This window comes from Pyrgilauda ruficollis, unplaced genomic scaffold (assembly GCF_017590135.1).
Source record: "Pyrgilauda ruficollis isolate IOZ18807 unplaced genomic scaffold, ASM1759013v1 scaffold25, whole genome shotgun sequence".
Lineage (NCBI taxonomy): Eukaryota > Metazoa > Chordata > Aves > Passeriformes > Passeridae > Pyrgilauda > Pyrgilauda ruficollis.
In genome coordinates this window covers 17,928,354-17,943,722 of record NW_024523822.1, presented here as the reverse complement: position 1 = coordinate 17,943,722, position 15,369 = coordinate 17,928,354, and the positions used below count along the sequence as shown (strand labels likewise).

At 38.7% G+C, this 15,369-nt stretch overlaps 1 protein-coding gene across 2 annotated transcripts in view; it reads left to right on the top strand.

Moving 5' to 3' along the window:
- Positions 1 to 15,131, top strand: part of ATAD2 (ATPase family AAA domain containing 2) — a 30,680-nt gene extending 15,549 nt beyond the window's left edge. For both annotated transcript variants that reach the window (XM_041470689.1, XM_041470688.1), the window contains exons 16-28: positions 234 to 548; positions 1,502 to 1,607; positions 2,880 to 3,063; positions 4,570 to 4,755; positions 6,019 to 6,154; positions 6,303 to 6,499; positions 7,724 to 7,883; positions 8,246 to 8,368; positions 8,463 to 8,603; positions 9,710 to 10,066; positions 10,777 to 10,901; positions 12,660 to 12,788; positions 14,256 to 15,131. In XM_041470689.1, coding sequence (XP_041326623.1) covers positions 234 to 548; positions 1,502 to 1,607; positions 2,880 to 3,063; positions 4,570 to 4,755; positions 6,019 to 6,154; positions 6,303 to 6,499; positions 7,724 to 7,883; positions 8,246 to 8,368; positions 8,463 to 8,603; positions 9,710 to 10,066; positions 10,777 to 10,901; positions 12,660 to 12,788; positions 14,256 to 14,294 — 2,198 coding nt within the window. In that variant the 3' untranslated portion in view covers positions 14,295 to 15,131. The remainder of the gene's footprint in view (positions 1 to 233; positions 549 to 1,501; positions 1,608 to 2,879; positions 3,064 to 4,569; positions 4,756 to 6,018; positions 6,155 to 6,302; positions 6,500 to 7,723; positions 7,884 to 8,245; positions 8,369 to 8,462; positions 8,604 to 9,709; positions 10,067 to 10,776; positions 10,902 to 12,659; positions 12,789 to 14,255) is intronic.
- Positions 15,132 to 15,369: the final 238 nt, after the last annotated feature.

The window sequence follows — 15,369 nt, the reverse complement described above, 5'->3', positions numbered from 1 at the left end:
GTTTAGGCCCTCTTTCCCAGGAGTAAAGTTTTGACTAGGGGGTTGCTTCCTTAGTGCAAGATATCAGGCTGTTAAGCACATGTTCTCTGCAGTGCAGTATTCTTTAAATTATCTCTTACCGTGTTAATTTTTGGCTGCATGCAAAGTCTTTCATTGTTGCACTTCAGAATTCTTGGCCTTGACTTTGATGTTGCCTGATCCTGACAACATTTGATTCTTGTTTTGTTCATTAGGATACTGTGGTGCTGATATTAAAGCCTTATGTGCTGAAGCTGCTCTCTGTGCTTTGCGCCGCCGCTATCCTCAGATATATGAAAGGAGTGAGAAGCTGCAGTTAGACATCTCTTCAATTAAAATAACAGCAAAGGATTTTGTCATGGCCATGCAGAAGACTGTTCCAGCTTCACAGAGGGCTGTGGCTTCACCTGGGCGAGCACTATCACCTATTTTAAAACCACTGTTAGAAAACACATTGGAAAGAATTTTACAAGCCTTACAGAGAGTATTTCCCCATGCAGAGCTTGCACTGAAGAAGGACCAACAGCAAGGTATAACAACAGCATCCATGCATTTAAAATTCTGCCAAAGCAAAAGCTTCTGATATGTGCAGTACACACATAAACCCCTCAGCCATAAAGACAGTTCAGTTTTATAACCTGCATGTGCAGAGTGCTGGATGGGAGCTGTGAATGACTTTCAATGAACAGTGTTTTAGTTGTTGTACTTTAGGGCTTGGCTTCCATAGCATAGGTGAGCTTGTGCTCCTCACTGCCTCAGCCTTGATTGGGTTTAGTTTCTCAGTTGATGAGAACAAATCAATATTAATACACATTCTCTTGATTAATGGAAGTCTGTGAGTAATTAGCTACTGTGCTAATCTCTGGAGAGTGTTGTCCCAGTATCACTCCCAGTAGAGCTGGGGTTATTTGTGCTGATGAAACAGAGGCAGAGACCCACCAACACAATGAAAGCACTGGGGCTCAGAGATGGATAATTGCACCCCCTCTCTGTTGTCCACTTCCCATTATCTCTCCTTTTCGTGGTCTTCAAGAAGCCTTATTTAGAAGCTGTGTGGGTCTTTATACTCTGACTAGTTGTGGACAAATGGAAGTCTGTGGTGATTACATTGACTTAATTTCCTCACATCTGGTGGAAGAACAGTTTCAAAAAGCTGTGGCCTCATTGGATTTTTCAGGTGTCTAGGAAGTAAAGAAGTTGTTCCTAATCAAATTTATTCCAAGAAAAAGAAAACTCCCAAGTTTTTGTCAACAGAGAAACCTGATGCAAATTGTGGGACATAGGACAGCTTTGTGGAAACTGTGCAATCTCCTTACATCTGTGGTAGAATGAACCCTTCAGAAAATAGCATTCAGTGTATGCCCTCAAACGAAATACAAGAGAATGGTTTCCTGCACTGATTTCAAAGGTGTATTAATGTAAGAGTGAGATTTGAACTATTCAAGAAAGTCAACAAAGCTCTCATCTTTAAATCCTATTTTAGGAAATGATGTGATTGACAGTGAAGAGGAATCACCATCAATCTTTGAAGAGAATCCAACTCACAAAGTACATGATCGTGAAAAGGCAGAATTCCTCACTTTAAACAGGTTTCGTTTGTCCCCTTTATGTTTACATTTTTAAGATGGCTGGGTCTGTAAACTGTTTTGTTGTGAGGGGTGCTGGATGAAGGAGTGATGGGTGTGTGGGGGTTGGTCAATATTTGCAAGAAGTAAGTGTGAAGATCCAACTGGTACTAATGTTCTAACTGAATAAACTGCCCTGGCCCATCAAACTGACTGGCCCTGCCTTATTTGCCTAAGTCAGTGGTCCACAGATTATTAGAACATGTTGATTTAATCCAAAGGTTCAAAACCCAAAAAATGTGCTGTCTGCCCTAAGGATTTGTGTAGTCATCTTTTTCTCTTCTGCCTTCTAAGACAGTTAAATCAGAAATAAAATTGAGAAATGGCTCGTTAAAACAATGTGTGAAAAAACTATGTCTGCATTTTGTACCTTTAACCTACAGAGTTTGTTAATCTTTCGATGTTTTATTGTGGAAATTATATAAATCAACAGCTGAAGCAGTAGATTATTGTTGTCACTGTTGGGTCAGTTATTCTTCTCCATTTCTACTGCTGTGCTGTCCAGAAAATGTAGAATGTAACCTGCTGAGCTTGTTCTCAAAAATCTTTGACTTCAGCAAGTAAAGGTACAACAGTCTTGAGGTAGAAAAACCCACAAACCTTTTCACAATTGTGTTTCATGCTCATAAAACAAAATGATTAGGAAATTAATAGACAATTCAAAGAGGAAACCATAGAAGTAATTTAACCAATCCAATTGTGTGCTTCTTCACATACAGCTAATGTATTTCAGTGCCCACATTAATTTTTTTCCTAGGAATGTTGGTATGCTTCTTCCTTACCACCATCTCCAGGCACTACAGCCAAATTTTAGCTAAACTTGGCAGGTGCAGAGATCTCAGTTACTTAAAGTTAAAACCCATTGAAAATGGTAGTGTACAGGGAGTGAAGAGACCCAGACTGGTTTGTACTTAGAAAAGAAAGAGTTGTTGTTCTGCCCCATATCAGGTCACTGACCAGTTTTGTGTGTGTATTTGACTGAACAGCTTCCCTGAAGGATTTAAGAGCTCTTACTTAACCCAGCTAAAGGAATGGGAGACATGCTGGGGCCTGGCAGGATTTCTTAGTGGAGGCATGGTACCAGTTTTTGAGAGAATAGGCTTTGATAGCCTTCCTAATCAGACTAGCTTATTATTTGGTGGAACATGGAGTGTATTTACCAAAAGAAAGCATATAGAAGAAAAGTCAACATCTGCGTGCCTATTAATCACTTGTTTTTAAACTGTTCTGTTGTAGAAATCCTCGTTGCCAGCCAACATCTTTCAGGCCACGGTTCTTATTAGTTGAAGATCCAGGGTGTGGGCAGGCTTTTCATCTGGCACCTGCAGTAATCCATGCCCTGGAGAAGTTTCCTGTTTATACACTAGACCTGCCTGCTTTGTTTGTTAGCATCACATCCCCAGAAGAAACATGTGCACAGGTATATTTTTTTCTCATTAATCTGGTATGACTCATGAACTGAATATGAAGTGTATGTAAACTTGTGAAATAAGCAAAATCCATTGTTAATAGAGGACTCCTGGTTGGAATAGGCTTTTATGTTTACTTCTGTCTGGAAATCCACTTTTTTTCTAGATGGAATGATACTGTATAAGGATGGTATACATAGTCATGTTTTCCTTTTGAAAGGAAGCAGTGAGGGTGTTGCTAGCAGCTCAGGAAGATGGGAGGTGCTGCTAATAAAGCACTCTGTGGCAAAAAATCCTGCTGGTCTGTGTTGGATCCAGGAAGTTTTCATTGCTTCTTAAGCCTCTGTGCTCTCAGTAGATGGCTCTGCATCAGCCTGACGGCATCAGGCACTTTCTGAAGCCCTGTTTTTTATATATTCATAGGACAGCCAAAGTTTTGGGGGAAAGGGTTTCTTCTTTTACATATACAGCTTGCAGCACTGCAGTACATGCAGTAAAGGAATTAAAATTCATATAACACTTAGACTGTTACTACACTGGTGTGCTTTCCATCACTAGGAAAATTAAATATAACCAGATTAGTGCTGGTTTCCTTCTTTTTTAGTTTTAGGCAGGGAATACATGTTGTTTTGGCATTTTTGTATTAAAATATTTTTACCTTCACAGAATTCAGAATTCACAGAATTTAGTAGCAGCATTGGAGAGCTGTGAGAGTCAGGACAGACACATTCCATGGCTTGTTTGTCACATAGGAGGAGCAATTTTCCTTTTGTTATGTGATGGTTTTATCTGTGGATGAGTAACTACCCTGTGTAGTGACTGCCTGGATATACCATGTGTGCTTCCCCACCTTTTGACAGGAACTCTCTGAATATTGTTAATCTGAGAGGGCACATGGAGAAATTTGTCACTTCCCTCTGGCAGTAGATGCATTTTGTCTCCTGTGATTGAGGTGCCATCTGTAAGCAGTGGCTTGTGCTCTTCCAAAGCATATCATCTGGTCTGATGGATCCTTTGGTAATAAGAAGTTTTGATTTAGCTCTTCAGGCAGATGAAAGAATGGTCACCTCTTATAAAATGTGCTTGAAATTATGCATTGTAAGCAGGCTTCTCACATAGGTCTTTGAGTCTGTGTTCTCTGAACTGAAATTGCTGTAGTTGCAGTTGTGTGGCAATTTCTCCAGGCTAATACATCTTGCTGAAAGGCTGGTCGTGTTTTTTTGGGCACACCACCAGATTGGCTGAGTGCTGAGGCTCTTAAATAAGAGTTCTCTTACACATAAGAAATTTTGAAATTGGGCAGAAATTCAAGTCTGTTTCTGTCTGTATAGCCATGTCTGTGTTTGAATCAAAGTGAAAATTTTACCTTATTGTTAAGGAGTAGTTAATTTATTGATTTGTCTTGATGTTTTAGCTTCATGTACTCCTATTTCATAAGACACTTTGACTGCTGTGTAATTATTTAGTATCCTGTTCTGCAGGATGTAGTTGTCTTATCTGAGCTTTCATTTTGCCAGTTGATGAGAGAAGCTCAAAGAACAGCACCAAGTATCATTTATGTCCCACAAATCCCTTTGTGGTGGGAGACTGTTGGACCTACAGTGAAAGCTGTATTTACAACACTGCTGCAGAACATTCCAACGTTTGCTCCGGTTCTGCTCCTTGCAACAACTGATGTAAAACATGGAGATCTCCCAGAAGAGGTATTTATTGATATTTTTTTTAACTCTTCCTTTTTTGCTTGTTACTTTATAACTCCTTGAAGCATGGGAATGTTCTGCCACTAAAGTGAATTCATGCTGTTATTATTTAGGCACACAAACACTCTTAAAAGTGTCTTAAAATTTGTTTAGACAAAACAATGGTGTGAAAGCATTTGTCTAAAGTGTTTTCTGAATAAAAAGATTGACTTTAACCCAGCTCTTTCACCCTTCTCACACACTGATGCTTATTAGACGGATGTACAAATTTGCTTCAGGCAATCATTTTGGTGACTGCAAGATGGTGAGGTGTGTGCTTAGTGAAGAATATACAGTGCTTGAGATAGGAAAAAGATTGTTTTACTGAAAAGTAAAAGATATTTTTACTGAAAAAGTACAGTGGTCACACTGCTATTGATGGAATGTAATTTCAAATTTAAATAATTTCATTATTATTTCCATTTCTTTTTACATCTGGTAGGTGAAAACTTGACATACTGGAAAGATAAAGTCCAACTTCCATTTAAGTAACTTGGAAATCCATTTTTAGTTGTATTCCTTAATAAAATTCAGTAAGACTAGCTGCTGAGCTTTCTAGACATTTGTGGTAGTAAAATTACCTCCCCAGTCCCCTAAAGCTGCACTGGGATTTCAGAAACAACATCAGAGAGTGTTAAAGGAAGGTGTTCAACATGTAAATATCATGCTCTGATTATTTTGTCTTGGTAGCAAAAGTTATTGTGATGTTGTTAAATGCTTTCTAAAATAAGGAATTAAATTATTTCCATGCCCTTTGATAATAGAGATGAAAAAACAGTACAACCTGGGTATATGCAACTTTAGACACTTTAAATGAAAACATAATTTTAAAAGCCACCTTAACAAAAAGCTGGCACTTGTATGTTGAACCTTGTCCAGTCCCTCAATAGCTGCCACAAAGATTCAAGCTAAAGAACAAAAAAGCAGGTAAGTACAAAACAGCCAACCTTGGAAGTGGGGACTGTCAACTCAGTGGTTTATCACATCTTTTTTTCATAGAGCCTAAACTTTAGATGGTATTATTCCTCAGAGCAGGTGTTTTAATTTGCCATGCTATGAAAATTTAATCTTTTAAAGCCAAGAAGATGACTTTACGTAGCTTATCTTACTCAGATGAGTATTCAGTTCAGTTTAGAAAGGTACGCAGCTTTTTGGAATAGAATATAAAAAACTACAAAAAATGTGTGTGGCCTTATATCTCAAATATCTTTTCTCCCCATGCTTTAGATAAAAGCTTTATTTAATAATGATTGTGAAGAAGTTTTCAAAATCCAGTGGCCTACCTGTGCTGAAAGAAGAAGTTTTTTTGAGGACTTAGTTATGAAGCAAGCTGCTGAACCTCCTGCATCAAAAAACAATTCAGGTGAGGATATTTAAAATAGAATAAGCTAGCAGTAAGTTAACAGCTAATACAATACAGTGTTTCCTTTGGGGTAATTTTATATCAATTATTTTTCATGTGCTTGTATTTGAGTACCATTAATTGACTAAAATTTTCCAATTAATTTAAGCTCGGCAGCCACTGGAAGTTCTGCCTGTAGCACCGCCACCAAAGCCTCGACAGCTGTCAGAGGAAGAAATAAAACAGCTGGAGGAGCAGGAGGAGGACACGCTGCGTGAGCTGAGGATTTACCTAAGGGACGTGACTCACAGACTTGTCATTGACAAACGTTTCAGGGCATTCACAAAACCTGTTGACCCAGAGGAGGTAAATTTAGTGTTGATCTGCAATACCATTATACCTGTGTGTATTCACAATTTCTCTGTGTGTGTGTTTCTCAGTGTTTGTGTGTTCTTTCTTGGAAGGTTTATCTTTGTCTTTAGTATCATAGTACTGTGAATCTCCAGGATATGGGAAGTGAATTTTTGTTTTGCTTTTACTTTCTTTTACTCTGGGTCACTCTGGGTCTGTTATTTGAGTGTCCCTGTGTTCCTTCTAAAACCTCTTGAAAACTTGAGATTATTTCCATTAGAAGGGTCATCCAACAAGGATCATCTACTCCAAGTGCCAATTATATCAAATGCCAACACTGTTTGCTTGTGAAAAGGCTTTGATATGTAGGTGTATTACAGCACTAAAAAGGAGAGATCTCTCTTTTTCTCTGTAATTATAAACAGTACTTCCAGGGCTGTTTTAATAAACTGTAAAGCTCTTTAATTGTCTATCTGTAGTTTCTGCAAGAACAGGAGTAGAAGCAGCAATTTGTCAGATTTTCAGATTCTGTTCTCAGAGGGCTTTCCTTGCTGTAAGATCAACCATAAAGGCTGTGTGATTTTTTTTCTTCCTCCCATATGCTTCTCAATTAATTAAATAAGTTTAGGCTGGGACACATACTTCCAAGTCAGCTGAAAATTTGAGATGGCTTTGCATTTCTGCATGGTCCTGTTTCCCCACATGTCCACTGACTTCTTTCCTTTCCTTGTAATTTCTAGATCTGAATAATCTAAACAAACATAGATGTCCTCATCTGAGCTAGTCCTTAGGCTCCTTCTATTGTCTGAATAAAGAAATTGGCATCTCAGGGTCCAGCTGTCCCATTCTAGGTGCCCAGGACAGGTGCTTCAAAGGTGCAATTCCTGCAGCCTTTTTCTTGCTGCCAAAACCAAAGAGAATTTCAGGTGACTTTACTGAGAAATGGTTTTTTGCTCTTATTTTCTGAAAGGAAGTGAAACAAGTCCCACTCTGGATGCTGGTTTCCTTCTCTGCCCCACACATTCTTCTCACCTCCCTGCTTCTTTGTTTTCCCCTCTTCTGTCTCTTGAAAGCCAGCTGAAATAGCCTTTCTGTTTTCAAGAAGCTAATTGTGTGATTTCTGCATCTTTGGATGTGTCATATTGGGATTTTTTACAAGTCCTTTATATGACTTTTTGAAAATAACTATTTTTGGTGGCTGCTATGTTAAATCTCTGAACATGTATATTTCCTTTTCAGGTACCTGATTACAATGCTGTTATTAAACAACCCATGGACCTCTCCACAGTTCTGTCCAAGATTGACATGCACCAGTACCCAACTGCAAGAGACTTCCTAAAAGATATTGATCTAATCTGTAGCAATGCTTTAGAGTACAATCCAGCTAAAGATCCTGGAGGTGAGGATGTGGTTTTATCACTAATTCGTAAAAATTTTAAATGTACAAGTTGATAAATGTCATCTGTGTACAGTAGATGTGGGATTAGATAATTTAAAAGGTCCCCAGAGAGTATTTCTGGCCAGGTTGTGAATGTTGCAGTATCAAATAAACTTATTCGGGCATGAAATTGTTGTAGATATGTTGATTGGAAGCTACTGCTTTTGCTTTAAAAATTAACTTATCAGTTGGCATGCTGAAAAGATTGACTGAGATAACGTTTCAGAACCTACCTTTGACAAGACCAAAAACTTTCTAAGTAAATAAAGTAAAGGGGTTCATTGGCTGGTAGAAAGTACTCAATTCTGACTGTAAAATTTCAGATCGTCTCCTTAGGCACAGAGCCTGTGCTTTGAGAGACACTGCCTATTCCATAGTGAGGGAGGAAATGGATGAAGATTTTGAACAACGCTGCCAAGAAATCAAAGAATCTCGTAAGCAAAGAGGTACGTATTTTGGCACTGAGGATTTAAAGACTGTTCTCAGTATTTGTAACCAGCCATGCAAGACACCATTCTTTGCTCTCTTCTTTATTGCAAGGTTCAGACTGTGCTTCCTCTTACTGCTGTGTAATGCCAGAGGAGGACTCTGTTCCTGGCTGTAAGAAAACAGACCCAAAGTGTAATGAAAAGCTGAAGATTCTAGCAGTGCCTGTGGATGTCAGTACCCCCTGCTCTAAAGGCAAGTTGTTTTTTTATTCAGACTTTCCTGGAGAAGGTGCTGAAGCCTCTGTTCTTGTGACCTAACAGGTTCCTGTGATGCCTGGTTCTTCATACCAGAGGCATTAAATTTAATATGCTGCAAAACATGGGATAAATCCAGAGGCCGTTCATTCAGTATGGTTGTGAAGTCCAAATACAATGGCTGGTTGACGTTGTAAGACACTGGCCTTGGTGGTCCAAGTGATATTTAATGGCTCCTACATTGCTACCTCTCAAAGTCAAAAGAGTTGTACATGGCAGTTTCTGAATGCTTACCTAGTTTTAGTTATGTGCAACAGTGTTTTCCCCTTCCCTGCCCTCAAACACTAAACTCTGTTCCTGTGATTGCCAATTGAAGGGGAAAGGGTTAAAAAAAGGGGAGCAATAATCACAGACATGTAGAGGAAACATCATTATTTTCTTCAGTTTTACCATGAATATGACATGGAAAAAAAAAAAGGGGGGGGCTTAAAACACATGACATGATGTGACATTTCCTGGTCTTGCTGGCATGTCTGGGAATTTTGCCACTGACTTGGCCTTGTGGTACTCCGTGAGTACAAAGAATGGTAGGGTTTTCTGGAAGGGAAAATGACAAGTTTGTATTGGACAAGGTTAACTGAATCAGAAAGCTTATGAGGTGTAAATCTCCACGGAGGAGTTTTTTCTCCAGCAAATACTCCTTTAAAATTCCCTCTTCAGCTCTTCCCAATGTATGTGTAACTTTTGTAAGGTTTACAGATTCTGAGGGTTCATCTCCAAATATGTTTCTGTTCACATATATTAGATTACTAAGTAATTTAATAATCTTGCTTTGCAGTATGACTTCCTGTCTAAAGTAAGACTTCAGTTTTCATAACCTCTTGAAGCTGTTGGTTTTGTGAATTAAGTTCTGTAGCTGGATCTTTTGAAATCTAGTTGCTAACTGATCCCATTAAATTCCAACTTTTTCTCTAGACACATGTCTGGGGAGATGGGCAGTGGTAGTTAATCTCATTTGGTCATTTTTCTTGTCAGACAAGTAAGATGAGCATGCTTCTTGTTTTGGTAATGTTTTGGATTACTTTTGCTTGTATCTCTTTGTAGATAAGTCAAAAAGAAAACGCAAAAGGAATAGAGAGTCTTCAAGTATTAGAACAAAGAAGAGGAATGTTCAGTTCAATAAAGAGAATAAAATTCCTGAAGACCAAAATGAAGTGGAGAGCAATGAAGAGTCTAACACAGATTGCACTGAATTTGCATCCTCTCAGGATTCTCCTATTGAAGAACATGAAAATGTACTTCAAGAACGACAGAAAAATGGGACAGAAAATGAAAGAGAGAGAGTTCTCCTTGTGGGTAAATCTCCTTCTGGAAAAAAGAGAGAACATTCAGACCTAAGAGAGCAGAGTGAGATGCCAGATTGTCAAAAAGCTGGAACTTCTGAAGACGGACGTTCAGATGGTAAGTGTGAGATCAAACAGGTCATTCACCCCCTTGCTCTTCCTGAGGAGGGTTACACTACCTACCAGGTTTTAGCCTTCCTGATTTCTGTTCTCAGTTTTCTCTCAAATTGGTGCACAGTGTTTCTTGCATAGTGGTGCTGCCCCTTGTGTTATGCCAGCCAAACTTGTGTATTTCTGCAGCTGCTGAGTTTCTGATATTGCAGTTTATTTTTCAAGTGGTACCTAACTGAAAAACAATCCTTGGCTTTCTTTTATTGCATAAGGATCTTTCCAGCAATAAGAAGTATAAGTTAAAAAGCTGTACTTCAAACAGTGTGCGCCCAGGGTCATGTGTGGAATAGAAGCATTACGTCCTAGTGTTTGCACTAGTGTAAGATGTGTTTTCTAACCTAAATTACTTTGGAGTTTTACAGTGCAGTGCTGTAATGGCAACAGGATTTTTTTTCCCCTGATTTTCCCCTGCCGTTTTGTCTAGTGTTGGTTTTTCTTGTGTTCAAGTCTCTAGTTTTTTTCAAGGAGCAGATTTTTTTTCAAGGAGCAGATTTTTGCCAGAAAGGAGGTAAAAGCGTCAAGCATTTATCAGTGAAAAATGATAACATTTGTCTCTGTTGTTGCAGAGAGGTTCTCTTCTCTGAGTACAGAGTACTTCAGTCATACTGTGTTTCAGAGAAAGAGAAATCCTGACTTAAGAAATTTGTGTCATTCCAGATCTGTGGGTACACCGTATGACTCGTGCAAGATCTTCTCAGGTGGAAGAGAAACAGCTGGGATGTGTTGGGAAGGCAATGAAAATTGGCACACAGAGAGTGTTTGTGGATTACTGTGAGCTCAAAGTAAGTTTAAATTTTAATTTTTTTAATACCAAAGTAGGACGTGTTCTTGCTACATACAGAGTTGTAAATTGTCAGTTGTTAACCAATGCCAATTCAGACAAAGTATGGGAGGGATATCTAGCTGGTGAAATAATTCAACTTAAAATGGACTATGACTGTCGTTTCCACAGCTGTTCTTCCTTTTGGTGAACTAAATTTTAGGAGACTGGATTATCTCCTATTTTTAATGTAAAAGGACTTGTTAGATTTTAAAATAGCCCACTGACAAACTGGTAGTGCTCTTGGTTATTAGCAGTTTTTATGATGGACTGGGGGGGTGTTTTGTCTTGCTCTTTGCATGTTTTCATTTATTAGGAACTGAAAGAGTACCTTGATTTTTAGCAGAGATGACTTTTAAGACTTAAGTTAGCAGGTTGACTTAAAGGTCATCCTGGCTAAAATATTAATACGTGCTCTTCTCAAATGCTTTCAAAATCCAGTGATAGAATTTTGCATTCATATAGGTACAGTGTTACAAGGTTTTTCCAGTCCCCTGTAGAAGAGAAGTTGTTATCCTACAATACAGTTTGAGAAAGGGTCAAAAATGTGCCTAGCTGCAGGGAGTCAAAGAGTTCCTTTGCATGAATTAGAGAGGGTAGATGGACCTTGCCTTCTTCAGGAGATGTTGCAGTGAGAAGAATTCAGGAAATTGCCAGGTTGAGTTCCTGGAAGTGGGTCAGACCAGAGGGGACTGCTGTTTACCTGCCATGATAAGAAATTAAGGGAGAAGAGAGAAATTAGCTTTTCAGGACAGGCTTCCTAAGCAAGCAAATTTTATGGGGTTGTGTTCATAGAATGATACAATATCCTTGGAAGTTGGAAGGGACCTAGAAGGATAGAGTCCAACTCCTGGCCCTGCATAGGGCACCCCCGACAATCCTGCCATGAGCTTGAGAACATTGAATGTTTCTTGAGCTCTGTCAAGCTTGGTGCTGTAGCCACTTTCCTGAGGAGCCTGTTCTACTGCCTGACCACCCTCTGGGTGAAGAGCTTGTTCCTTATATCCAGCCTAAATTCCCCCTGACACAGCTTCATGCTGTTCCCTTGGGTCCTGTCAGTGGTCACCAAAGAGCTGAGATGGATATCGGTGCCTGCCCCTCCACTTCCCCTTGCAAGGAAGGTGTTGCTCTTGTCTGTCTGTGAAGCCAATCCACGTGGGTTTCTCTAGAGTCAGGGTGCCAGCAGCATGTGCTCTGAAGGTACTGCCCACTGGAGAGATACCATAGAGCCCTTACAGAGCTCTCAGCTGTGAGGACAGAGCTACAGTCATGAAATGCATCTGTTAGAAAACTTGATTCCTTAACAGGGGTGCCACTGGAACTTACTGCTTCTGTTAGAGAGCCTCTTTGGAATTCACTTGCAGACAATAAGCTGGGTGACCCTCCAAACTGTAGCTGCTTGGTTTTGTTTGGGATTTTGAGGTTTTTTTGGTTGTTTGTTTTTTGTGGGTTTTTTTTTGTTTGGTTTGGTTGGGTTTTTTTTGTTTTGTTTTGTTTTTTTGTTTGTTTGTTTGTTTGTTTGTTTAGGATTTTGGGGTTTTTTGTTTATTTGCTTGATAATAGGCCTAGAACTGAATGAACACGTACAAGAGAGTGCAGTCACTTCCCTGGCAGCAATTAAAAAGTTTCACATGGGAAGCTGGCCATACACCTGTCCTACCTTTTCTGTTTGCAGCTTATCTTGTGCTTCTGAATTCTGGTTTCCATTTTTTTTCTTCAGCAAGTGCTGCATTCTATTGCCGTGGTAACTGAGAACGTCAGTATATTTCGCATGGAAAAACTATATGCTGTCCTTAGCCAGTGCATTTACCAACACCGGGAAGATGGTGACAAAAACGAATTAGTGAAGGTAATTTTTTTTGTCTTGTAGCACTTAGTCATTATTACAGGTGTCTGTGTGTTATGCATATGTACGTGTGCCCTGTGAATGTCATGGTTATTTAATATTACTCATTGCTGCTTAGTTGCCTGTGTTACAAGATTTGTTCATTACAGTCTGGAAGACATTTCTCCATATTGCAAAACTATTGTTGCATTTGGCTTAGCTGTTGGCAGTTTCAGCAGGAGAAGGTTTGAAGATGATGGGTCCCCCCCAAAGCCCTCTCAAGGCAGTTAACCTCAGTCTGTCACCACTCCTGCTCCAGTACCTTTTCAGTACTGGGGGGGCTGTGAAAGGAGGGTGCTTTTCTCAGTCTGTCACTTCCTCGTTCTCCTCTTGCAGGCAGTCACACATGGCAACACTTGTATAGCAGTCATTCCATTCCTGAAAAGAAACTAAATATGATGCATAACAAGAAGAGACTTTAGTCTCACCAGACTTCCTTTTTAGCTAGAACGGCTCAAGCATCTTTAATTTCATATATGGGAGCTTCCTGCCTATGAAGGTTTAATGCTAACAAGTCAAATTCTGTAATCTCTCCTTCTAAGAGAGGATTTCCAAGTTGTCAGAACTTGGCAGAAATACTCCACAGGAACCTATGGTCCCAGTCTGTCATTCCCAGTGTTGAGTTGATTTAGATAGGTTGGATATTCAGTCTTCAGCTTCAAAGTCCTTGAATTCATTTGTCTTCCAGGTGGTCATGCATAAGAATAGATAAAATTTTTTTTATGCATCTCAGTCTTCCTTAAAACAGCCAGGAAGCCTCTTCTCTTGTGTCCTGGCCATCTTGATCTTTTCTTCCACATCTGATAGAGAGTCAGATGCTCTTGCTCTGATTGTGCAACAGCAAGGATTACTTGGATTCAGGCATGCCATTCCTGAAAAATGCACCCTTCTCCTATCTATCATAATGACATGATTTAGCATGTTTGTTATCCTGGTGCTTGTGAGCTTTTGTGACAGAACTTGATTTCTTTGTTTTCTGCTTCTCTGACATTTAACCAAAGAATATTTCCTATTCAGAGGGATTGCACAAGTCAGTCCAGGAGTAAGTTCTACTGTATGAAGACAGAGACTTTAACAAGTATTTATTCAGGGTGCAGAAAAGAACAGTTCAGCTTTTAGCTGTGACTCTTTGGGAACTGTCTCCTCTCTAACTGCTGAAAGCACCATTGGTCCATAGCCCCCTGATACAGATCCCTGCAGTTTTCCTAGCCTACTCTATTTTGGGTGCATAAGGATGTGTTGGAGCCAGTGAGTATAGAACAGTGATGGTGGTAGCACATATATTGGCTAAATCATTACTAACAATTGTGTGCACAGATTCTTGCTTCTTTTGATGAAGTAGTAAACAGGGTTCTTAAGTTTGTATTCACAAGTAGTAAACAGGGTTCTTAAGTTTGTATTCACACACAATTGGTCTTTTTTTCTTCTTAGGCAATGAAGAAAGAAATTACAGCCTTCCATGATACTTGATTTCACTCTGTAATGTTTTCTTTTTATTGCATGCTGTTTTTTCTTTGCATTGTTCAATAAATACTAGGTCTACATATATATTTATACAAATATATCTTAAAATTTATTAAGAAAGCTCAAATAATGTCATTTAATGACTGATATTTCCCCTCTAGATATGTATATTTTAATGTGACATACCGCTGTGATTGCCTTTTGAACTCTGCAGATCTGAATAGATAATTTCAGTACCTCTCTTTAAAAGAAAACCTAACTTGAAACAAAGCAAGATTTACTACTGTAACTTTCTAAGGTAAAGTAATGCTTATAATAATGACAATACTGGAGAAAAGCATTTTAACACAAATTGTTAGTTCATCAGATAGCTTGTAGTTGAATTCAGTTGTAAATAGTTTTCTAGCTACCTGGGAAGAATCATATCTGTTTATTACATAAAAGTGAATATATTGTTGGTGATAAATATATTGAAGTAAAAGCAAAGCAGTACCCTGTTTTGAAGAACTATTTCTCTTCAAACCAGCAGTGAAAATTTATGTTAATTTGATAGTTATTTAAAAAAAAGGATAAAGTTTAACTATATGAAAATAAAATTTTATATAAATCATGATAAAATATGCGGCATGACCCTTCACTTTTCTGTTCTGTCACCTCACATAGACAATATGTGGCAATACTGAACACCAAACTGTGCAATCCTTCTTTGTGTTTGGTTTCTTACCTCTGTCAGTAGTGTTCTCTTTTTGTGTCTTTCTACTGTGTTTGTTCAAACATCGGTGTGCTATGTAGTTTTTTTTCTCTGTATTGTTTGGTGGGTATTAATAAAAACATCTCTTTTTAGTGGTGGGTTGTCTGCTCTATTTTAATCACAGAACAATTTTGATAATTGATAATCTTGCATTTAAAACACAAGGACAAATACTATGATTTTAAAATAAGAACTGCATGTGATCAGCTTCTTCTCCACTCAGTGTATGAATTATACAGCAAAGACAAGCTCAGGAGAAAAAAAAAAATGAAATTTACATTTTAATGCCGTTTTTGACATTGGCAATGTAATAAATGAACTAATGTCCTT